The sequence below is a fragment of the Chlorocebus sabaeus genome, chromosome 7 (assembly GCF_047675955.1).
Source record: "Chlorocebus sabaeus isolate Y175 chromosome 7, mChlSab1.0.hap1, whole genome shotgun sequence".
Lineage (NCBI taxonomy): Eukaryota > Metazoa > Chordata > Mammalia > Primates > Cercopithecidae > Chlorocebus > Chlorocebus sabaeus.
This window is the reverse complement of record NC_132910.1, coordinates 120,323,359-120,350,006: the sequence shown is the minus strand read 5'-3', so window position 1 is coordinate 120,350,006 and position 26,648 is coordinate 120,323,359. Positions and strand designations below refer to the sequence as shown.

Below are 26,648 nucleotides of genomic sequence, written 5' to 3'. Positions count from 1 at the left end.
ATAATCACATAATTTTTATTCACTAAACAAAACTGGTCAAAATGGCAACTATTATTTAATATTATAACCAAAGTTTAGCTGACATTTTAAATATGAAAAGCAATAACCATTTTTTCCTGCCCCAACAGACATTGAATAGACTCAAGTATTTAATGTAGGTATTTTGCTTTTCTTCTCATTAAAATGAACAGTTACCTCTTCTCATTTTGTAATGTACAGCTTAGATGATGGAGCATGGGTAAATACATCTGTTACTAAGGCTAACACTAAATCATTTCAGAACCAAAGTCAAGCTACTCTGAAACTTTGTTGCAATGCTAATCTTAGGTATCAAGCTATAGTTGCTATAGGTAAGCCAAGATCCTTAACAATGAAAGAATCAAAGACCTCTTTGGTCAGGATTCAAATTAAGCTTGTGTTGTACTTAGATGGCTTCTGCCATAAAGTATTAAATTATATTACAATATGTTAATTCCAGTAAATTCTTGTATTAACAAATGTTGTAAGACAGAAAATCGGTACTGTATAATACCCTAATAGTACTACTGTTTCTTATCTGTTAAAACATTTCCTCCCTGCACCCTCCTTTACTCAACCAATCTGCCCACCAATTAAGCAAGAATGTGTCCCACTTTGTCTTGGCTCTCTCAAACTAGCAAACATCCACACACAGGCAGACACAGCCATATTACCTAAGCATGCAGCAGCACCAACCATGGCATAAAGGCCAGGTGTAATGCAATCGGCCCCAACCTCACACCACTCCTTAAAGATAAACCAGTCATGGTGATAGTAGGCAAGCTGCTCCACCGCAATCCCCACAATCCTTCCTGCGATCGCTCCAATGGCCATGCTGGGGATGAACAAGCCTGATGGAACCTATAATAAGAACAGAACTTTTAATGGGGCAGAGATCCTCTACTCACATGCTTGAAACTTATATTCCATGCATTTGTTTCTAACATTTTTGATTCTATTCACATTAATACAGCAAAATCCTAGTACAAATAAAACTATAGCAAAATCTTGTACCTTAACAATCCCATGAATTCAGTTACAAAATAAACCACATTCTTTAGGCCAAAGAGAAAACAACTCAAGGGTTATTTCCTTTAGCTCGAGGGTGCCCTAATGTCAGTCCCTAAAAAATTTTCATTAGTCCATGGTGAAATGGAAAAAAAAAAAAAAAAGGACAATATTCTGGATACAATATTGGGTGACAGGTGCAATAAAATCTCAGAATTCACCATTATAGAATTCATCCATGTAACCAAAGACCACTTGTAACCCCAAAGCTACTGAAATTAAAAAATATGTATTTTTAAATGGACAATATGAAGTATTTTTCATAAAACTCAGCAGATTCAGTTTTAAGCACTGTCTTTTACTTCAAGATTATGTGATTATGTCCTCCTACATATTTACGAATGATGAAAATGGTAGATGCTATTCATCTTCAGTGGTACAATGCTAAGTGGACAGACTTACCAGAGTTGCCCAATATTTTGACTGATACAGACATACCTCGTTTTATTATGCTTTGTGTTATTGTGCTTCACACATGTTGTGGTTTTTACAAATTGGAGGTTTCTGACATCCCTGCATTAAGCTAGTCCATCAGCATGTGCTCGCTTTCTGTCTCTGTATCACATTTTGCTAATTCTCTCAACACTTTGAAAATTTTCACTATTATTATATGTTATAGTGCTCTGTGATTAATGATCTTTGATGTTATTGTTACAACTGTTTTACTGCACCATGAACCATGTCCATAGAAGAAAGTGAATTTAATGTGTTGTACGTGGTCTGACTGTTCCACTAACTGGCTGTTCCCCTGTCTCTCATTCTCTCCTCAGGCTTCCCTATTCCCTGAGACCCAGTGATATTGAAATCAGTCCAACTAAGAACCCTACAATGGTCTCTAAGTGTTCAATTGAAAGCAAAAGTCACGTCTCTCGGCTGGGCGTGGTGGCTCAAGCCTGTAATTCCAGCACTTTGGGAGGCTGAGGTGGGTGGATCACTTGAGGCCAGGAGTTCGAGACCAGCCTGGCCAACATGGGAAAACCCCATCTCTACTAAAAATACAAAAATTAGCCAGACCTCGTAGTGTACACCTGTAGTCCCAGCTACTCATGAGACTGAGGCAGGAGAATCGCTTGAACTTAGCAGGCAGAGGCTGCAGTGAGCTTAAATGGCGCTACTGCATTCCAGCCTGAGCAACAGAACAAGACTCTGTCTCAAAAAAAAAGTCATGTCTCTCACTTTATATCAACAGCTAAAAATGGCCAGGTATTGTGGCTCACGCCTGTAATCTCCATCCTTTGGGAGGCCAAGACAGAAGGATCACTTGAGGTCAGGAGTTAGAGACTAGCCTGGGCAACATAGTAAGACCCATCTCTACAAAAAAAAACCCAAAAAACAAAAAATAGGCTGGTGTGGTGGTGCATGCCTGTAGTCCCAGCCACTCACAAGGCTGAGTCGGCAGGATCACTTAAGCCCAGGAGTTCAAGGCTACAGTGAGCAATGAGCACTCCAGCCTGGGTGACAAAATGAGATCCTGTCTCAAAGAAATAAATAAGTGGCTGGGCGTGGTGGCTCAGGCCTGTAATCCCAGCACTTTGGGAGGCCGAGACGGGCAGATCATGAGGTCAGAGGATCAAGACCATCCTGGCTAACACGGTGAAAGCCCCGTCTCTATAAAAATACAAAAAATTAGCCGGGCGAGGTGGCGGGCACCTGTAGTCCCAGCTACTCGGGAAGCTGAGGCAGGAGAATGGCGTAAACCCAGGAGGCTGATTTTGCAGTGAGCTGAGATCTGGCCACTGCACTCCAGCCTGGGCGACAGAGTGAGACTCTGTCTCAAAAAAAAAAAAAAAAAAAATAAGAAAGCTAAAAATAATTAAGCTTAGTGAAGAACGCATGTTGAAAGCTGAGGGGGGGCCAAAATCTCAGTCTCTAGCCGCAGTCAGCCAAGTCACGAATTCAAAAGAAAAGTTCTTGAATTAAATTACAAGTGCTACTTCAGTGAACACATAATGATTTTAAAAAAGTAAAATAGCCTTATTATTGATATGAAGAAAGTCTTGAGTGGTCTAGACAGAAGATCAAACCAGCCACGATATTCCCTTAAATCAAAACCTAATCCAGAGCAAGGTCCTCACTTCAAGTCTATCAGGGGTTAAAGAGGTGAGGAAGCTACAGAAGAAAAACTGGGAGCTCGCAGAGGTTGGTTCATGAGGTTTAAGGAAAGAAGCTGTCTCTACAACATAAAATAAAAAGTGTAAGGTGTTGGGAGGCTGAGGTGGGCGGATCACGAGGTCAGGAGATTGAGACCATCCTGGCTAACATGGTGAAAACCCGTCTCTACTAAAAATACAAAAAAATTAGCTGGGTGTGGTGGCGGGCGCCTGTAGTCCCAGCTACTCAGGAGGCTGAGGCAGGAGAATGGCATGAACCTGGGAGGCGGAGCTTGCAGTGAGCTGAGATCGTGTCACTGCACTCCAGCCTGGGCGACAGAGCGAGACTCCATCTCAAAAAAAAAATAAAGTGTAAGGTGAAGCAGCAAGTGCTGATGTAGAAGCTGTAGCAGGTGATATAGAAGATCTAGCTGAGGTTGTTGATGAAGGTGGCCACATTAAACAACAGATTTTCAACATAGATGAAACAGCCTTTATGGAAGAAGATGTTATCTAGGACTTCCACAGCTTGAGAGGAAAAGCCAATGCTTGGTTTCAAAGCTTCAACGGACAGCCTGACTCTCTTGTTAGGGGCTAATGCAGTTGGTGGCTCTACGTTGAAGCCAGTGCTAGTTTGCCATTCTGAAAATTCTAGTGCCCTTAAAAATTATGCTAATCTACTCTCTCTGTGCTCTATAGATGGAACAACAAAGCCTGGATAACAGCGTATCTGTTTACAGCATGGTTTACTGACTATTTTAAGCCCACTGTTAAGACCTACTGCTTAGACAAAAAGATTTCTTTTAAAATATTACTCATCACTAATAATGCACCTGGTATCCCAAGAGCTCTGATGGAGATGTACAAGGAGATTCATGTTGTTTTAAGGACTAATTTTGACTTTTAAGTTTTACTGAAGAAATGCATTTCCTATGGCTACAGCTACCATAGATAGTGCTTTTGTTACAGCAGGTAGCTAGTCAGGCATGAGCTAGGCAGGAGAGGAATCCCCCCAACCTCACCAGGAATGTCAGGCAACCATCAGCGGATGATAGTCAGATAGCTCTCATGCTGTCTCTCTAAAATAATAATTGGTTGCAGCCAGTGTCAGGGAAAGGCAGTCTTCCAATAGATAGAAACACCTGAAACTAGCTATCAGCAGCTTTCTGATAAGATCCCAGGAGTTGGGTGAGTGGGCTCAGGCACGCACATTTATAGGCAAAATCGCGGAGTTTAACTGAAATACAACCTCCTAGGGACATTCGGCCACTAAGCGACAAACACCTCAGGTAAGCACGCATACAACTCCAGTAAATACACTTCGCACACTCCCCTCCCAAGTGCCAGTAGGCTACTGCGCATGTGGGCAGCTCACTCCGAAAGAACAATCAATGGAATAGGGATGCGAGATGTCGGAAGTATGCCAACATATAAAATCCTGAGTCCAAAGCCAAACGGGCCCTTGTCTTCCAAGATGCCCGCTTGGCCCTCTTTCAAGTGTATTTTAACTTCTTTTCATTCCCACTCTAAAGCTTTTTCATAAACGTTCATTCCTGCTCTAAAACTTGCCTCAGTCTGTTTTTCTGCCTTATGTCCCTCAGTAGAATTCTTTCCTCTGAGAAGGCAAGAGTTGAGGTTGCTGAAGATCTGTATGGATTCGCCCCTGATAACTTGGAAACCCACTATGGATAATTTCTTGGATGGATCTGGGCAAAGTAAATTGAAAACATTCAAAAAAGTATTCACCATTCTAGATGCCATCCAGAACATTTATGTTTCATGGGAGGAGGTCAAAATATTAATATTAATGGGAGTTTGGAAGAAATTGATGATTCCAGCTCTCATGAATGACTTTGAGGGGTTCAAGACTTCAGTTGAGGAAGTAACCACAGAGTGGTGGAAACAGCAAGAGAACTAGAATGGTAAGTGTGGACTAAAGATGTGACTGAAGTGCTAGAATCTCATTTAAAAAACTTAAATGTATAAGGAGTTACTTATTATGGATGAGCAAAGAAAGTGGTTTCTTGAGGTGGAACCCACTCCTGGTAAAGATGTTGTGAACACTCTGTTAAAAGGACAAAAGATTTTGAATTTTCCATAAACTTACTTGATAAAGCTTACAGTAGCAGGATTTGAGAGAATAACTCTAATTTTGAAAAGAAGTTCTACTGTAGGTAAAATGGTATCAAACAGCATCACATGCTACAGATAAATCTTTCATGAAAGGAAGTGTCAATCAATGTGGCAAATTTCACTGTTATCTTAAGAATTGCTACAGCCAGTCCTACCTCCAGCAAGCACCAATATCAAGGCAAGACTCTACAGAAGCAAAACAGATTACAACTCACTGAAGACTCAGATTACTATTAGTACTTCTTAGCAATCAAGTATTTTTAAATTAAAGTGCTACTTTTTTAAAAGACATAATGCTATTGTACACATAACGGACAACAACATAGTGTAAACAGAACTTTTATACGCACTAAGAAGCTAAGACTTTCATGTGCCTCGCTTTATTATGATATTCACTTTATTGTGGTGCTCTGAACTGAACCTGTATCTGTCAGGCAACTCTATTTATATGAATCAATTAAAAAGAGAACATTTATTGATTAAATTTAATGAGGATAATAAATAGGGATAAGAAGCACCATAAGTAAGATTATTTAAAGACTACTGAAAGAGGCTAGGTTCGGTGGCTCACGCCTATAATCCCAGCACTTTCGGAGGCCAAGGCCTCCCAAAGGATCACCTGAGGTCAGGAGTACCAGACCAGCCTGGCCAACATGATGAAACCACATCTCTACTAAAAATACAAAAATCAGCTGGGCATGATGGCACACACCTGTAATCCCAGCTACTTGGGAGGCTGAGGCAGGAGAATCACTTGAACCTGGGAGGCGGAGGTTGCAGTGAGCCAAGACTGCAACACTGCCCTCTAGTCTGGGTGAAAAGGTGAGATCCTGTCTCAAAAAAAAAAAAAAAAAAAAAAATTCCGGAAAGAGTAATAAACTCCTCTGAATATGAAATGAGCCAAACTCAAAATGATGGCATGTTTGAGTCTATTAGGATCATTAAAACAATACACAATAGAAAAAAATCAAAGTGTGTTTTACACTCTCTTGCCAGGTATGATCCTTCAGCCAGAGCTGAGTCAAAGGTGGGACTTAACAAAGGCCTGCCAACTGCCTCCATCTTCTTGTAGTTCAATTGACTGTGAGAAAGTTGGGATTTACCCAACACTTACAGTACAAAAAAGAGCTTTAACAGCTCTTTTAACTTGATTCCCTAAGAAAAAAGGTAAAACTTTAAGGTTTTTCTATCATTATTGTTATTATTATTTTCTACTTATTATTTTTTGAGACAGTGTCTCACCCTGTCACCTGGGCTGGAGTGCAGTGGCATGAACTTGGCTCACTGCAACCTCCGCCTCCTGGGCTGAAGTGATTCTCCTGCTTCAGCCTCCCAAGTAGCTGGGATTACAGGCACCTGCCACCACGCCTGGCTAATTTTTGCATTTTTAGTAGAGACGGGGTTTCACTGTGTTAGCCAGGATGGTCTCGATCTCCTGACATCATGATCTGCCTGCCTCGGCCTCCCAAAGTGCTGGGATTACAGGTGCGAGCCACTGTGCCTGGCCAGGCTTTTCTATTTTTTAACTCTTGATACTCAGTGGACTACAGACTTAGGACAAGAGAAAAGAGACCTAAAAACTAATACCACTCTAATTTTGTAGAAACAAAGCTGTTATTCCACATTAATTTACATCTGTAAAAGCATATTATCACTAGCAAATACTATTACATGAAGTACAGGGGCAGTAATTTAAAGAACAAGAATAAGCTGATATGTGCTTCCCCATATATATCACTGATAGTCATATAAGAAATTATATTTACTGATGGACCATTAATCAACAAATTTTGTTGTTTTATAAATCCAAAAGAAGCAACGTCCCAGGGCATAAGGCCCAGCTGCCTTAATTTCTTGATGGAAAAAGGCATGTATTTATAGATCTAGTAATTCAACTGAGTCTGCAGTGTCCTTTCAAGCTAACACCCAATACTGCTATGAGGCAGAATAACGGCTCCTCAAAGATGTCCATAACTTTATTTCCAGAACCTGTGATTACATTACGTTGCATGGCAAAGAGGAATTAAGGTTGCAGAAAGAAAGTTTCAAAGCAGCTGACTTTAAAAAAGGAGATTATTTTCTGATTTATCTGGGTGGGCCTAAAGTAATCACAAAGGTTTTTCAAATGTGGAAGGGAGATTTAGCAGAGTTTGTGTCAGAGTGATGAGACCAGAGAAAGACTTGACCAGCCATTGAAGATGCAAACAGAGGGCCAGGAGCCAAGGAATGCTGACAGCTTCTTACAGCCAGAAAAGGCAAAAAACAGACTCTCTCCTACAGCCTCCAGAATGCCCTATGAACACCTTAATTTTAGCACAGTGAGATCCATTTCAGACTTTTGATCTGCAGAACTGTAAGATAATAAATTTGTGTGGCTTTTAAGCCACTAAGTTGTGGTAATTTATTACAGCAGCAATAGGAAACTAATAAAAGTGGTTTTAAAACATGATCATGAATGCTCTGACACTTGTCCCAGTAAGTATATGTCCCTCCTCTGAATGTGGGTGGGCCTCTGTGACTGCCTCAATGAGTAGAATAAAGCAAGTCATGCTGCAAGACTTCTTTGGCTACATTAAAAACAGCCCTCTTGGGAATCCTGAGCTACGATACAAGAAATCTAATTCCTTGAGGCCACCACCTTAGAAAAACCAGAGAGAGAGGAAAAAGAAAGCTAGAGAAAGAGAGAGAGAGCGGGAGTGAACATGAGAGAGAGAGTACGCATGATTGATCCCAGGAGCCCAAGTGTATGAATCTTTTCAGCCTAGTCATGAATGAAGACATCTTTGAACTATACTCAATAATAATTTAATTGTACACTCAAAAATAATTAACAGTATAATTAGATTGTTTGTAACACAAGGGATAAATGCTTGAGGTGATGGACACTCCATTTACTCTGAGATTATTATGCACTGCATGCCCCTCTCAAAAGATTTCATGTACTCCAAAACTATATATAGCTACTGTGTACCCACAAAAACAGTTTTTTAAAAAGGAAATGAAAGAAGCTTTGAGACGACGAGCCCTCGCCATGTCTAATAACAACTATATGAAACACCACAAGCAAAAATGCCCAGTTGAGCCCTTCCCAAGTCATTGACCCAATATTAAGAACAAAATAAGTAGTTACCTTAAGCTGCTAAGGTTTGGGGGCAATTTGTTAAATAGCAACAAATAACATGGTCAACAACATATGCTAAGGAATTATCTTTTTCATTACTTAAAATTAAACTCAAAAGATAAGTACTTTTTACAGTCACTTATGAAACAACAACCTCTCTCATTTCATATACAAGTTTTGAACATGCCATGATTACCCAAATATCACCTTACATTAGCACTTACCTTGATGCCAAAAGTGAATACTGTCATTATGATTTTAAATATGAGTGCCAGGCATAACTGCCATATAGCTGAATATACTCCAATGCCTGCTGGACGATCAGGAATATCATCGACAATTTTACTGGCATTCATGTCATTTCTGTAGTCACAAAGAGAAGAGGATTCCAGGGGACCACAGTCTGTAAAAAGCTCTTTGATCAGTTCACTGGTGTTTAGCCTAGTGTATGGATTAGGGAAGGCTATCACAGCAGTAATGGCTGCAACAATAATGACTTCCAGAACGGGATACTTTCCAAATTTGGTGGACTTGCGTCGACGACACCAGGCAATATTTGCCCTAATGAAAAAGGCTCCCCAAAGCCCTCCAAATACCCCTAGGAGAATAAAAGGAAACAGTTCAAAAAGGTACCATGGTGTATGATACTCCACATAAAAAAGGACCAGACGGCTGTTACCAAATGGATTGATGGACCTCAAAACAAATGCAGCCACTAAAGCAGCAAAAAATGATCTCCATAAAGTTTTGAGAGGAAAATAATAGCTAACCTAAAAAAAAGAAAAGGAAAAGAAAAATTAATGCTATAATTTTATAAGATGTTTCTGATATATTATAACTTGAATGGTAAATATCCTAGCTCTAAATTTTGCTGTAGTTATAACTTACATGTAATGGATTTTACAGTAATAAGAAAAATTGATGTTATTATTATTTTTGGAGATGGTGATCATCATTACAAATTCACAGTATCAACTGATCATGAATGTCCAATAAATATTTAGAATACCTAGCCCTGTTTTATTTTCAAAATGAGTTTCACATTCAATTCAATCATGGTAGTTAAAAATAAATGTACCATCACCAACTCCTGTTAGCTTATAATGCATTTAATTTGCCTCTTCTACATTAAAAAAAGAAAAAAGAATACAAACAACTAAAGAAAAAAGTAAATTTAAAAACATTCTTGAACTAAAAGAGCTAAATTCATAGAAATAGAGAGTAGAATAGGGGTTACCAGAGGCTGGGGGTTGGGGAAGTGAACAGGGAAAGGGGAGAGGTTAGTCAATGGGTATGAACTTACAGAGGACGAATAAGTTCTGGTGTTCTATTTAACAGTAAAGTGACTACAGTTAATAATATGTATTATATATTTCAAAACAGCTAAAAGAGAGGATTTTAAATGTTCTCACAACCACAAGGACATAATAAATATCTGAGGGATTTGCTAATCACTCTGATTTGATTATTCCACAATGTATACATGTATAGACACATCAAATTATACCCCATAAACATAAACAATTATTATTTGTCAAAGAAATATTTAAAAAAAAATTCCTGGTTACATTTTTATGTGAAAAGAAAACAAAAACAAAATAATCCACTGAAGTGACTAAAATTATTTCCTTAAACAGCAGTAACTGTATCAGAAATAATCACATGGGAAAAACTTTAAAACACAACGTAGGACTTGATTAAAATTTTTAAAACAAAAACTGCTTGGGAAGCTGAGGCAGGAGAATCATTTGAACCCGGGAGGCGGAGGTTGCAGCGAGCCAAGATCGCGCTATTGCACTCCAGCCTGGGCAACAAGAGCGAAACTCCATCTCAACAACAACAACAAAAAAACAAAACACACACACACACACACACACAAACAGCCTGGCCAACGTGGCGAAACCCCATCTCTGCTAAAAATACAGAAATTAGCCAATGGAAATAGATTGTTTCACGTGTCCTCTATTAAGTCAAATTCACAACTTCTTACTTTTAAATACGTCAACAAAGTTAGATTTTAAATAATTACTAATATTTATACATAAATAAAATAAAACAAATGTTTCCTCCAGGTATGGAGCATGAATAACATTTACTTTTTATGTAAGAATTAGTGGAAAACGACTTTAGAAAACTAAATTTGAAAACAAAGTCTTTACCTATTACATCACCTATACAACTGAAATGTGTGAAATACGTGTGAAATATATTTGCAATGGTAATTACATATAGCTTTAATTGTTGTATTCTTTTCACCTACCTCCTCCAGGCTAAAAAGAACTCCTCCAATTGGTGCACCAAAAGCTACAGAAACCCCTGCAGCTGAGGCAGCTGATAGCACCTAGAAAGAGGATATGGCTTATTTCATCATTTCACAGAAATTCACACATACCAAATAAAAATTATTCATGTTACTTGAATTTTCCAAATGGATTTTCTGAACTTAATTTTCATGTTTCCTTGCTCCCTAAGCAAAGGGCAAGTATTCATTTCTTCTATTAAGATTTGTTTCTTTCTCCTGTGCTTTAATTGAAAGGTCAGTCACGCATTTACTATTCAGTTAAAAATTTTTTTTGCCAGATATACTAACGTGAATAGGGTGTAAAGAAGAGGAAGCAATGAATGTAGACAATTTTCAAGATGTATGCTTGTGTAGATAAGAGGGGAGGGCAGTAACTGGGATGTGCGGCTATTTTTAAATAGGATATCATTTCTTCAAATTTTAGAGCTAACTGCTCCACCATCAATACTCTATTCCAAATCCTAGCAAGATACGCAGGGAACTGAAGACCTTGTAAGATCCCCTATATTTTCACTACCCTATGCCCTGTAAAATACTGCTAAAATACTGTCAGTCTAGAGAGGCTCATTCTGAAAGAACACACAACAGCTCCTCAAGTTACAGCCTCACCAACTAACACCTCTACAAAAATTTAAAGGAAAAGAAAAATCCAAGGACACTCTTCCATGTCCTCCCTCCAGCTCCCCAGTCTATTAATTGGTAGTGGTCTGCATCCCACCAGTATGAAGCCAATTACACCTATAATTTCACTAGGGTTTTATTTGTAATTATTTTTCGGAGTCAGACTCCTTTATTTTTTTGGAGACAGAGTTTCTCTCATCTCTCAGGCTGGAGTGCAATGGCACAGTCTAGACTCACTGCAACCTCCACCTCTCGGGTTCAACTGATTCTCCTGCCTCAGCCTCCCGAGTAGCTGGGATTACAGGCACCTGCCACCGCGCCCGGCTAATTTTTGTATTTTTAGTAGAGACGGGGTTTCACCATGTTGGCCACGCTGGTCTCGAACTCCTGACCTTAAGTGATTCACCTGCCTCTACCTCCCAAAGTGCTGGGATTACAGGTGTGAGCCACCACGCCTAGCCAAGAGTCTGTATTCCTTTCACTACTTTAATCCAGCAAATATCCAAGGCTACCTAAAGTATTTCTTCAAATGGTCAATTGTAACATTTCCAGAAGAGAAATTATAAATAATCAGAATTAAGCTGTAAATGGTTAAGATCATGAACTCCATAGTCAGGTTGCTGTGTTGAAATCATGGCTCTGCTACTTACTTGCTGTATGATTACAGGTAGATAATCTCTACGTGCCTCAGTTTTCTCTTCTCTAAAATGGAAATGTGATAATACTACTTAGCTCTTAAGGATTGAGTAAATATATAGAAAGTGCTCAGAACAGTACCTGGCATCCAGTAAATACTTTATAAAAGTTTAGTGAATTAAAAATAAATAAATATTTGTTTTAATTAAATTGTTGGCATTAGAATGTAGACTCTGCTTATTTGGGGAGGAAAGGGAGCCAATTTAACCTCCTTTTCTTCCCCCCACTAAAAGGAATGCAAACATATTTATTTGACTGTCCTGATCCTGCATTTACAACCAAACTAACACCTATGTATCTAAAACTCATATACATGTTTTAATCCATTTCATACATATCTAAGAAGCATTTAATTTAAAAATATCAATGCTCTCTCCTCTTGTCTACACAAAACTATGGGACCTTAATGCTTTCAACTAACTGAATTCTTGCCATTTACATATACACTAAGGTAACAGAATAACAACATCTTAACATTAATCATTACAGTATGAACATTAACATTTAGGTAAACTTAATTTCTAAACATCTAATTATATTTTTTGAATTTAGAATAAAAGTCTTACCAAAAAATATAAAGGTACAGCAGAAAGTAACAGAACAGAATTGAGGAGGCAGGTGCTCTAGCTCCATCTTAGCCACTAACTTGCTACGCTACAGGATGGTTTTGAGTTTTGTTTTGAACACACACAAATATATACCCACACAGTCGCAAGGGCAGTAATGTAGTACATAAAACCACAGACTCTGGAGTCAAAGATAAACGAATTTTAATTCACGTTCCGCCACTAACTAGGTATGTGGTCTTGGGCAAGTTAGTTAGCTGTTTTCAGCACTAGTTTCCTAATCTCTAAATGAGGATAACAGGGTCATATTAATAAATTACTGTGAAATTAAGTTTTAAAATCCAAGTAAAGTATCTGCCACAGTACTAGATACATAGAAAGGAATCAATAATGCTAGCTATTTTTGTTGTATAGTAAAGTACTAGAACCACAATTATTCAGAGATGAAACTATGACGATCTGAAGAATCCCACTTTTGGGATATCTATGGCCAATGCAAGGACAATATTTTAATGTGAACGTTAAAATGTACTAGAATTATTTCAACTGAAGATCAAACAGTTTGATAAAATATTCTACTTTTTTGTACATTAAAAAAAAAAAAAAGACGAAAAAAAACCCAACAAGATGAAACCCAACATTAAAAAAAAACCCAACAAGATGAAAAGGTTCTGCCAGTATTTGAGAGGTTTTTTAAAAAATCATATCTTAAAAATCCAAAGATCTCTGTACCATCTAGGGCTGTAGATTTAGATTTGGAAAATAGGAAGGCACTGGGCTCCCAAAGTCTAGAGCTAATATAAAGGACTCAGGAAAATACTCAGAGTGATCTAGAAACATCAGAGGAAATACATAATATATATAAGGTTTCAAGGTCTTGTAGAAGATCTCAGGCTGGCCTAAAGAAACGGTAAAGGAAATTGCCTTAAACAATCAAATGAAAAGGATTTCTTGCAATCTTTTTAATGTGAATTTCTGATTTAAACTTCAAGAGCTTCTAAAGGCCCTCAGAATTTCCTCACGGTGCTGGATGGCATTTTTCATATCACACATCACTGACACTGGCACCAGATGCTGCCTCCAGCAGGAAAACACAGCTATTAAGCTTTCCCAACCTCTTAATGTTGAAAGTAAGAGTAAAAAACAAAGCTAAGCTTAGAAAACATTTCAGAAGAGGAAAGATATAAGGTAAAGTGAAAACAGGAAGATCTTCATGAAATGCAACTGAAACCCAATGGACACCAGCTGTCTATCTATAAAGTTTCTCTAAAATGTAAGACTAACTGAGCAGCACTGGGAATAGATTCCAGAAAGATGTTATAGAGTATTCAGGAAAAACAAAAGAAGCACACATTAATCTCAACATTTTTTATCTGAATACAGAATTTATTATTTTTACACTAAGAAATTCTTTACTTAGGCCGGGCGCGGTGGCTCAAGCCTGTAATCCCAGCACTTTGGGAGGCCGAGACAGGCGGATCACGAGGTCAGGAGTTCGAGACCATCCTGGCTAACCCGGTGAAACTCCATCTCTACTAAAAAATACAAAAAACTAGCTGGGCGAGGTGGCGGGCGCCTGTAGTCCCAGCTACTCGGGAGGCTGAGGCAGGAGAATGGCATAAACCCGGGAGGCGGAGCTTGCAGTGAGCTGAGATCCGGCCACTGTACTCCAGCCTGGGTGACAGAGTAAGACTCCGTCTCAAAAAAAAAAAAAAAAAGAAATTCTTTACTTAAATAAACACTATACAATATACATTTTTCAGTCAAATTAACTACAAAGACACTTACCTCCCTTTTTTTAGCTTCGTTTGTGCTATACTTTGGAAAGAGGTAGGAAAAGATATTTCCGCAGCAACAGGCAACATGTACCAGGGGACCTTCTTTTCCTAAACTCAAACCTGATGCCACAGCCAGGACTAATGTGATGGTTTTAATCATTAAAGTCCATTTTCCCAAGTAACCTCTGATGATGAATCCACTTAAAATAGTTTTAATCTACAAGGCAAAGATTAAGGCAGCTTAATGTCCTTTAAGAAACATAAGAATATAACAAATCCAAGTTATTTTCTTGTTTTATGCACAAAAATGACCTTGCAAATTTTAGCAGCCTACAGAAAAATTTACAGTTAATTTTTAAAAAACTTTACCTATTATGCTACATATAATAAATTGATATTATAATCTAATTCTCTACCCAAGAAAGGAGAGAGGGTAACTCCATGTCAGGAACAAAATCAAAATATCAGGCCATGTTAAAATGAATACAGACCTTAATTATAAGGATTATAATTACATAAGCAAAAAAAAAGGGCAAATTTGAATATTTCTGTTGTAAAAATAAGCATAATATTTTAAATATATTTTGGACATTATGTTAGAAATAATATTATGTTTTCTCTAAGTACTATAATTATGTGGAATAGTTTTTTATTTATCAAGAAGGATGAATGACAACTGTTATATACTGCCTCATATTGCTTTTTATGAAAGATATTCTTAATACAACCTTAAAGATCACTACAATTCCATTTTAAAAAGAAATGTATTAGGAAAAAATTGGTAACTTATTTAACTACAGAAAAATAAAAGAGAAAAGAAACAAGTTCAAAACAAGTTCAATCAATCCTCTGTATAACTCTATTCTATTGTGATGAAAAATAAAACCCAAAAGTTTATATTATTGACCCACTGTGATTAACCACTTTCTCAAAGTATAAAATGGCCAAATTCAAGAATAACTAACATCTAATCAAAAGGTAATTATAAAAAGAGAATGAATGAATCAAAATCAGGGTCATAGCCAGGTGCGGTGGCTCACACCTGTAATTCCAGCACTTTGGGAGGCTGAGGCAGGTGATCACTTGAGGTCAGGAGTTTGAGACCAGCCTGGCCAACATGGTGAAACCCCATCTCTACTAAAAAAAAAAAAATTGAAAAATTAGCTGGCTGTGGTGACACGTGCCTGCAATCACAGCTACTCAGGAGGCTAAGACACAAGAATTGCTTGAGCCTGGGACGCAGAGGTTGCGATGAGCTGAGATAGCCCCACTGCACTCCCATCTGGGTGACAGAGCAAAACTCACTCTCAAAAAAAAAAAAAAAAAAAAAAAAAAAATCAGGGTCATAATAGCAAAATAACAACTAATCCATCAAAGAATGTTAGGTAACAAGACAGTTCTTCCAGGCTCTTGATGTTTAACTAAATCTTCTGAAAATTTGCCTAGTCATGTGTTAAATTAGTGGTGAGAGAAAAAAAAAATCAACCTCCATAGTAAATGATCAAATGACTATAGGGAACAATAATTCTCAAATTTTTCAATTTTAAAGCTTATACTTTAAAAAAATTTTTTCATACTATGAACAAACTATCCCCTCCCTCCAGAAAAGCCAACTTCTATTATCACTAAGGGCAAAAAGTTAAGCACCATAATAATGTTTAATGACACTAAATATTACTTGGTTTACCTCTGGAATTCCAGAGCCACAGGCATATGGAGCAAATACCTTTACCAGGGAAACTGCAAGAAAGGCAAAACTCAAGGCCCAGAAGATGTACATTATATAGTTCATGATGTAAGAACCAGGACCCTAAAAAGAAAATAGTTCAAGAGTATGAATTTAATTTACATTGCACCTCTAATGCAAATGCTTGTCATAAGAAACTTCAGTAAATGGCCAGGCGTGGTGGCTCACGCCTGTAATGCCAGCACTGGGAGGTTGAGGCGGGTGGATAACCTGAGGTCAGGAGTTTGAGACTAGCTTGGCCAACATGGTGAAACCCCATCACTACTAAACATACAAAAATTAACCAGGCATGGTGGCGTGCGCCTGTAATACCAGCTACCCGGGAGGCTGAGGCAGAAGAATCGCTTAACCTCCAGAAACAGAGGTTGCAGTGAGCCGATATCATGCCACTGCACTCCAGCCTGGGCAACAGAGTGAGACTCCATCCCTGCCACCAAAAAAAAAGAAAAGAAAAGAAGCTTCAGTAAAATGTGAAAAAGTCTCCTGGTTTATTTCCACAATAATGAAAACTTTATATGAACAAAATATTTAAGTAGAATCCAAAAATTAATGCCTATATATACAAGGAGTCGTGAGCCCATTTAATCTTTTTCCTAATCCCTAAAGTCTTGGGACCAAGACATCTCAGCTATACTCAATCTCTGCCTACAAACCACTTTTTGGAAACAATGGTGAAAACAAATTGTAACAGCACTCAGATTTCATTCTGCTGCAACTTTCCAGAAGATCATTAAACTCAATTCAATTAAGCCAGGTGAGAAACAGCATACTACTCATGTTACTGCAAATATATACACTTTAGCTCTCAAGTTCAGCTAAAACAAAATTTAAAAAATATATCCATGTCATCATGTAAAAAATATACATATAATATCCTAAGTTCTAAAATGTTCTTTGTAGATCACAGTAAATTAATCAAGTAAATGCTATAATGCCACAAATAAAAATCTGTTGTCTTCAATGTATCTCTGCGTTAAAGGTTGATTTTACTAAATTATTTGATAATCATACTTTCATAATTCAAACTTCCCAATCTTAGTAATACATTAGTTTTAATAACTTGACTTCTTAGTAACTTTACACAGATCTTACTGCAATAACTATCACTTCTTTTCTACTACAGCTCAAATATATTTGCATCATAATCCAGAGGATTTGTTATACGACTATGTAGTTAACTAATACAAAAGCTTCTTGAAACAATACTGCACTTAATTCTTTCTTGCTGCAGTGTGTTGAGGGTGGATCCATTTAATGTGTATGCAATCATCTAATATGTGATTAATTCTATAATCAAATGAACTGGAAACATTTTGCTATATCAATTATTAATTCACCTTGAGACAAAGCAAGACTTACCTCTGCTTGACCTATGATTAATTCTGCCCATGTTTTCCACTGTGGACATTTATCCCTCTCTTCAAATGTTGTTTCATTAGATCCCCAACAGCACTGTTCGTGGTTGTACCACAATGCACTAAGGCAAATGCCCTCCTTTAGGTCAGTCATCCAATCGGCAGCAATGTCTATTAATCCGGCCAACGCCCCTGTAAAAATATGTTAGGGATGGTAAAAAAAAAAAGTCAATTTTTTTGGGAGTCGAGAACAATCTAGTTAAAAGGCAAGTGGAAAGCAGGAGACTTCTAAATAAAGGGTCATTTACGAACTACATATAAATTTAAGATCTTCGAATTTTGGTTATAAACATTTTAAAACTGTAAACTTTTTTTTACAATAAAATTGCTATTTTTGTTTGCAATTTTAAAAAGTTACATCATTCAAATTAATTGTGATTGGAAAAACAGTGTTTAAAAGATACCAAAATATCTTCAAAAGGCAGGAGGTTCACAAATCTAATTTTCAATCGATAATTAACAGACTTATGAATGATGTCAATCTCATTAAAATTTCATGTCCATTAGAAACAATTACTGAAACTCATAGGAGTAATATTTATATTTCTCTTAAATTACAGAAAACCGTATATCAAGATTATTTTACAGTGAGAATATAAAAAATACACAAATTTAAGGTCAAATCTGGGTCCTTCTTATATAAAAAGATCAGTGGGTTACATACACAGAGGCCATAAAATTATTATGTATGCCAATTAGAATTATCAGTACTTTATTCTCTACAAGAATTTTAATTTTTGTGGTCTTCTGAACATAATCTTCCATCACGGAAGCTGAAAGTGATTATAACAGTGCTTAATAGTTGTTTTAAGGTCCTTAACAGCTCTTTCTTAAAATCTCACACATTGGAACTTTGTGGCCATGCTGCATAGCATGATGAAGGGGATAGGTCTTGAGCTAGAAGACTTTAATTCAAATCCTGGTTTAGCCATTTACTAAGCTGTATGACCTCAGTCAGACTAAGTTACTTTTCTTCTGCTTCAGTCTCCTCATCTGTAAAATGGTGATAATGACAGCGGTGGCACCATAGGATTGCGGTGAGGTTTAAATACATATAAAGTTTTTAGAACAGTGTACGACACATAGGAAACAATAAATATTAGCTATTTATTATGATGTTAACATCAAAAGATACTTTGTTGATTATCTGATCCAAAACACTTATTTTACAGATATAGAAACTGAGTCTAGAAAGATCAACCAAACTGGATAAACACGTAAAGTGACAGAGCCAAGACTAGACATGGAAGCCTCCTGCCTCATAGTCTTATATTTAAGATTTTTTGAAGAACAGAAACAAATGCTTTTTAAAATCCAATGGTACCTGAGAAAAAATTGAGGGAAGGAGGGAAGAACAATTTATACTTCTGTTAACTAAAAAAGGATTTCTTGAAAAATTTTCTTTACCTGATGCCAATCCTGTTAGTGTTACTACTAGCCATCCTGACCACGCGTCATACAAACTTTTTGTCATTTCCCATGCTGATTCTTTCTTTTTGCTGTTGATCTGAAATGAGAAATGTTTATGCTTCATTTTTCCAACTACGAATAGAAGCCACAATTCTAGAATCTAGCAATTTTTCTCATTTACCATACATAGAACAGTAATTTCTGAACTAGTCTGGGGCAAAATCACTACATTATAGACAGTTGTTATACCTGTAAACCAGACTACATGTTTTTACCCAAGATGTGCTTTTATTTTTTATTTAAAAAGTTTTTTTCTTTTAATAAAAGAGGCAAGGCCTCGTTATGTTGGCTAGGATGGTCTTGAACTTCTGAGCTCAAATGATCCACCTGCCTCGGGCTCCCAAAGTGCTGGGATTACAGTTGTGAGCCACCGTGCCCAGCCAAGATCTGCATTTTAATAAGAACCTTGAGATTTGAATGCAAAGGGTCCACAAACTATATAAAATCTGACCCAGATTGTTTTAAATTGAATCAAATTTGAACTTCAGTTGGTACACATAACTAACTTTTACATATGTCTTCTATAAGACAATATGGTTTGAATTATCATTCTCTGGTCCTAGCAGTTAAGTAGATTATAATGTTCTTTAAAAGACAGGATCTGTGTATAATAATACCATGTCTATAAATACAATGTATTATAGAATAATCATGTGGACAAAGGAACTCCCTAAAACTTACAGGCCTTTTAATATGCAGGTTTGGAGAGCTCCAATTCCACTGGTAGAATCCAGAGGCTCTTTCTTTACTGTGTAAGGCAAAAGTGTCCTCTACTGAATATAGTGTAGGAAGTTAGGAGATTAACAAGAGTAATAGATTTGATCCAGAACTCACTATACTAAAACACAAGAAGGTAAGTCTTACCTCTCTTACTAAGAATGTACTTCTAAACCTAAATTCCTTACTAGTCAACACCTCTCTTCTGTTTTACTAGGATTGTTGCTTTAAAAAGCCGTATCATCGAACGGGCGTGGTGGCTCATGCTTGTAATCCCAACACTTTGGGAGGCCGAGGCGGGAGGATCACGAGGTCAGGAGTTCGAGACCAGTCTGGCCAACACAGCGAAACCCCATCTCTACTAAAAATACAAAAATTAGCCGGGCCTGGTGGTGGGTGTCTGTAATCCCAGCTACTTGGGAAGCTGAGGCAGGAGAATCACTTGAACCTGGGAGGTGGAGGTGGCAGTGAGCTGAGAGCGTGCCATTGCACTCCAGCCTGGGCAACAGAGCTAGACTCCATCTCAAAAAAAAGCCATATTTTCAGCCCAGGACTTCAGTGCTCAACTGTTCTGAAGGAGGGCTACAGCTGGAATTCAATGACCCAGTCTATTTCAAGCATCGGGTCTATTTGAAGTCACAATGCCCCACTAAAATGACACAGTAAGTTCTAAGTTGAACAAGGCAATTTTATCCCTTCTATCCTATAAGCAACCAAACACAGATATTAACCATTCTTTAGAATTAGAAATAGGTTATTTCTTTCAAAAATAATCACTAAACTCCATGATGCTTTTCCTCAATAAAAATAAATAATGTGTAAGAAAACATGATAACATTAAGCTGTTTTCAGACTGAGTCACCACTGTTTTCTTTATGTAACTGCTTGCACAGCACCACAGTCAGTCACTTAAATAGTTGCTTGATGGAGTGTACCAAGTAAAAAAGATATATGTACAGAGAATTCAATCATCACCATTCCTAAAATCTGGAAATCATTTAAATGTTCATCAATACAGCATCAGATAAATAAATTGCAGTATACCTATGTAATGAAAAATTCTGCAGCAATTAAAAAAGAATGAGATACATGTAGTGTTATACAGGAAAAAAGCAAGATGGCTAAAAGTATGCTAAAAGACAGGAATATAAATATTCATGCTTATATTTTTAAAAATCAGAAGATAAACCATAAAGGTAAAAATGTAAATTATAAGGGGAAGAAGACAATAGGTTGGATGGGACAGAGACAGAAACTAGACTTCTTTGAACATACCTGCTTTGTACATTTAACTTTGGAACCAAGGAAATACTTCATATATGTATAATAAAACCAAACTAAATCTAAAAAGCAAACCTTAAAAATTGAAATAAAGTTAAACGAATCAAAGGTGCATCTAACTGGTAACACAATGCCACAGAAGAAACTATTCCAAGGGACTTTACAACAAAGTAATTTGTAGATGCAACTGTGGTGGAATAAATAAAGGATAGGCCAGACGCAGTGGCTCATGCCTGTAATCTCTGCACTTTGCAAAGCAAAGGCAGGAGAACGGTTTGAGGCCAGAAGTTTCAGACCAGCCTGGGTAACATAGGAAGACCCAGTCTCTTAAAAAAAAAAAAAAAAAGGCCAGGCACGGTGGCTCACGCCTGTAATCCCAGCACTTTGGGAGGCCAAGGCGGGCGGATCACGAGGTCAGGAGATTGAGACCATCCTGGCTGACACAGTGAAACCCCGCCTCTACTAAAAACACAAAAACTTAGCCGGGCGTGCTGGCAGGCGCCTGTAGCCCCAGCTACTGGGGAGACTGAGGCAGGAGAAGAATGGTGTGACCCCGGGAGGCGGAGCTTGCAGTGAGCCGAGATCGCGCCACTGCGCTTCAGCCTGGGAGACAGCAAGACTCTGTCTCAAAAAAAAAAAAAAAAAAATTAGCCAGGCATGGTGGTGTGCACCTGCAGTCCCAGCTACCCGGGAGGCTGGAGGCAGATTACCTAAAATATTTCAGTAGGCATATTGTTGGAGATGGTGTTGGTACTGTTATTCTGACAATGTTGTATGTGTGTATTATGGAGTAAATGAAATGACTATGTTTGTGATGTTCAGATTTTTGGCATGATTTAAAGGAAAAGCAGATTTAAGAATTAGGGGTTTAGCCCCATAGTCATGAATTCAAATTAGAAGAGTCATATACACTTAGGAGGCTAGAAACAATAGCCAACCCAGAAGCAACAAGTATCACCTAATGCCCAGATTGTACCTATATTAAATTTTCCTTCAATGGAATCAGAGAGCTCCTTGGTGAAATGGCTGATTCCAGGTTTGCTGCAGGAAATGTCTATGATGAATCAGGATTAGGATTAGGATTATCTAAGGACATGACAAAGGACACAGATAGCAAACTAAATAAGCTCCCACTAATCTAAAATGGAATAACATGAACATCAATAAGAATAATAACAGTGATGATTAAAACACAAATATACTTAAAACCATGAGTCCATGAAGACACAGAAACAAACAACAACCAAACAAGCAAAAAATCTCATTGGTCAACTTTGAGGATGCTAAGGAACCTAGTATTTCAAGGTATCTCCCTTTCCTGTACCATCTTTACTTCAGGGAATCCAAATGGTTGATGTGGGGTAAACTATAGAAATACGCAAGCTAATAAATAAAAAAGGAACAACAATTAAACTGCAACCATTTTGTAAAATACTGAAATAGTAATATTTGAAATTACAGAATGTCAATTTGCTTGGAAATCATCTGGGGTAGGAAGGCTACAAGTATAACAAAAAAGTTCACAGAAAAAAAGAATTAGATTGGGTATATGGCCTGACATAGAAAGACTGTAAAATTTAATGTAGGCTGGGAACAGTGGCTCCCACCTGTAATCCCAACATTTTGGGAGGCCGAGACAGGTGGATCACTTGAGGCCAGGACTTTCAGACCAGCCTGGCCAACATGGCAAAACCCCATCTCTACTAAAACTACAAAAATTAGCCAGCGTGGTAGCGCACACCTGTAATCCCAGCGACTTGGGAGGCTGAAGCACGAGAATTGCTTGAGCCTGGAGGGCGGAGGTTGCAGAGAGTCGAGATCGCACCACTGCACTTCAGTCTAGGCAACACAGCAAGACTCTGCTCAAAATAATGATAATAATTTTTAAGAACAATAGTAAGTATATAAATGTGTGGAATTTTCCAGCTTTAAAAAACTTCATTTATACAATAAGCATGGATCAAAATATTGAAAAATATTTGATTGGTCTAGGAAGAGAGGTGATTGATAAAATTAGCTAGGACACATACTGGCTGCTTCATATATTGCTATACCATTTGCAATGTTTTCAAGGACTGTACACTAACCATCTACACACTCAGAGAAAAAAGTGGTTTTTGTTTGTTTTGGAGGGTGACAGGGTCTTGCTCTATCACCCAGGTTGGAGGGCAGTGGTGCAATCATAATTCACTGTAACTTAGAACTCCCAGGCTCAAGGGATCCTCCCACCTCAGCTTTCCGAGTAGTTAGGACTACAGGCGCAAGACACTACACCCAGCTAATTTTTGCTTTGTTGTGTAGAGATAGAGTCTCCATACATGTCCAGGCTGGTCTCAAACTCCTGAGATCCAGCGATCCTCTGCCTCAACCTTCCAAAGCACTGGGATTATAGGCATGAGCCACTATGACCAGACTGTTTCGGTTTCCTTTGATCTCAGTTTTCTCTAAAATTTTATGAACATAGTGTCACAGATACTGTTATATACTATGTTATTATTTTTTATTTTTAAAAATTCTCAGTTTTAGTGTCTAATATGGTAAATATCTATTGACAAAAACTACGTAAACAAAGGCTCCTTGGGGCTCTTCAATATTTTTTAAGAATTTAAAGGGGATCTGAGACCAAAACATTTAAGAATCATTAGATTAAAGCACTGATTTCATGTATTATATTTTATTTTTAGATATGCCCTAAAGGTAAATATCATCTGATGAATCTCAGAAGCTGTACCTATCATAAACAATATAATTTGAATTTCAGGTTTCACACACATATACATTAATATGGAAGCTTATAATTTGTGTAAATAATCATTTTCACTGACAAGTAAATTTCCAACACCAAAATTATATAGGGCCTTTTGAGATTTGGAATTTTATTTTTCAAAAAGATTTTCTACTCTGGGAGGCTGAGGTCAGCCAATCACTTGAGGCCAGGAGTTTGAGACTAGCCTGGCCAAATGGAGAAATTTCATCTCTACTAAAAATACAAAAATTAGCTTGGCATGATGGCACACACCTATAATTCCAGCTACTCAGGAGGCTGAGTACAAGAATTGCTTGAACCTGGGAGGCAGAGGCTGCAGTGAGCTAAGATTGCACCATTGCAATCCAGCCTGGGCAACAGAATGGGCGATAGTCTCAAAAAAAAAGAAAAAAAAAATTTTTTTCTTTAAAAACATATTTTGTATAAAAACTAGCCAGGCATGGTGGCACATGTTTGTAGTCCCAGCTACGCAGGAGAATCGCCTGAATCCAGGAGGCGGAGGTTACAGTGAGCCAAGATCATAGCACTACACTCCAGCCTGGGCAGAAGAGTGAGACTCCGTCTCAAAAATAAATAAATAAATACAAAATAAAAAATGTATTTTGGATTACATTATCAATGTAAGTCATGACCATGAACAAAAAGGATCCATAAATTGTACTTTTATATGTTAAAGCCACTTTTTAAAAAAACACTAAAACATTACAACATTCAATAAGCTTTATTTGGGATCCAAGTTGAGAAATATCTCAGAATCAAATACTGGAAAAGGAGGTAAAAGAAAACAGCAAAATCCCACAAAACTATCTGCCCCTAGTAGATTTCTTCTTTTTTCATAGGTAAGAGTTACGCAGTGAGTTTCCTTTTTTGCCTTAGCTGGTGGGTTGCTCAAAGGCAAAAATCATGCTGATCTCCATATCTTGAACTTGGCTTGTTCTTCCCCCCAACTCCTGTGCTGTATTTTTCCCTTTCCTTTTTATTTTGTCTTCTTATTGTATTTCCTTATTTTTTAGCTACCTGAAATCCTTTCTGGAAAGATACAGGGTATAAGTAAACTAAAAAAATTAAACATAGAAAAAGTAAAAAACAGGTACCACATATGAAATGTAGACATTTACTTATATTAAATGTAAACATATTTTGGCAGCCTGAGATCACTGGCAGAAATACATTATTAAAAGATCTAATTATGCACTATATTTTTAAAAATTTTTACTAAAAACACTTACCCGTCTATGCCTTTCTCTGTCTTTACATTTTTCTCGCACCCAATCAATAGTATGGAAATCATCATATGTACCAACACCTGGAATTGGTTCATCCAAAAGATCCAGTAAATGTGTAGAACTGTTAATGCTGCCTCCATTTGTCATTGTATAATGAGTTCCTACACAAGAAAAAAGGAAAGATGAGTATGTTTTAGAAGACACAATCGTGAGCTAAGTGACCTTCTTAGAAGTTCATTATCAAGTCATGCAGAAATAATATCACTTGAAATCATTTCAATTAGAGAAAAATGTTAAGAAAAATTATCCAAAACTTGGAAATAAGGCCAAAATATTATGGCATGTCCTTTTAAAGTTAAATCTGAGTGTCAACAATTAGCCTGCATAATAGTCATCTGACGCTCTGGAGAATTTTGAAGACTATTCTGATTAGGGAATAGACTCTGTAAAATTAGAAAATGACATGTAAAAGATAAATTGAAAATAGTAATTTTTATCTGGTAAAATGCAAGTGAATTCTGTCCAGTAGAAAAAATAACCCTTAGAGTGGTGGTTTTTGTTTTTGCCCTGTAAGAATTTGCTTTCTTTCACTGATGATATACACTTCATCTCACACATCCTCCTCTCAATCAGCCTTGTCATCAGGCAGGTTCCCTCATTAGAGTCAAATAAACCTGATACATGTTCATCATATATCTTATATGAGTATCACAGACTTGAGAAATGTATCAGGAAGGACATTAAAAGATAGCTCAAGAAAAAGAAATACAAGTGGCTTTTAAATATGAAAATAAGCTCAATCTAACACACAAAAAGAAACACAAATCAAATCCACAATATCATTTCCCTCTATCAGATTAGTAAAGATGAAGTGTGTGAATGCACTAAGTTAGCAAAGCTTTGGAGAAAGAAGTCCTATCACAAAATTAGTAGTTTAAGTATGAAATGGAATAATCCCTTTGGGAAAGTGAAAGCTAACAAAATTTAATATACACAGATGCTCTTCAATCTAGCAAGTTCACTTCTAGATTTTTTTTTCTTGCAGCTACACTTGCATAAATCCTTGAATAAACCCATAAATTATGCACAATGTGGGCAGAACATCTTACTATGTGCTACAGAAAGAAAACAAAAACATATTAATGCCAAAGTGCGTATAATCTAAAATGGGTTGGCAAAGAGCCAGAGAGTAAATATTTTAGGCTTTGGATGCCACACAGTTGCAACAACTCAATTCTGCCATAGTAGCACAAAAGAAATCATAGACAATATGTTCATGAATGAGTCTGAATGTGTTCCAATAAAACTTTATTTACAAAACAGGTGAAGGACAGGATTTGGCACATGGCTCATAGTTGCCAATCCCTGATCTAAAGTCTGTACGGCAGACTTTACAACTGAAGACTTCTATTAAGAATTTTTTTATATAAATAGCACTTTACAGTGTAGCAGATACAAAGATAATTTAAAAAAAAAAAAACTACCCCTGACTTCCAGATGCAATATATTTTTATAATGTAACAAATTACATTTCAAAATAAGTTCAAATACTGAAGTTCCAAAGTTGCAATATTCTTTGACTACAATTCTAGTCATGTTACTTATATTTAATTTGTTAAAAAGAAAGAAATC

The 26,648-nt window shown here is 37.2% G+C and overlaps 1 protein-coding gene across 4 annotated transcripts in view; it reads right to left on the bottom strand.

Moving 5' to 3' along the window:
- Positions 1-26,648, bottom strand: part of CLCN3 (chloride voltage-gated channel 3) — a 102,432-nt gene that overhangs the window by 18,542 nt on the left and 57,242 nt on the right. For all 4 annotated transcript variants that reach the window (XM_008000246.3, XM_008000244.3, XM_008000248.3 and 1 more), the window contains 8 exons: positions 25,020-25,177; positions 18,963-19,062; positions 17,500-17,687; positions 16,081-16,203; positions 14,404-14,610; positions 10,691-10,771; positions 8,655-9,200; positions 693-879 (listed from right to left, as the gene is read on the bottom strand). In XM_008000246.3, coding sequence (XP_007998437.3) covers positions 693-879; positions 8,655-9,200; positions 10,691-10,771; positions 14,404-14,610; positions 16,081-16,203; positions 17,500-17,687; positions 18,963-19,062; positions 25,020-25,177 — 1,590 coding nt within the window. The remainder of the gene's footprint in view (positions 1-692; positions 880-8,654; positions 9,201-10,690; positions 10,772-14,403; positions 14,611-16,080; positions 16,204-17,499; positions 17,688-18,962; positions 19,063-25,019; positions 25,178-26,648) is intronic.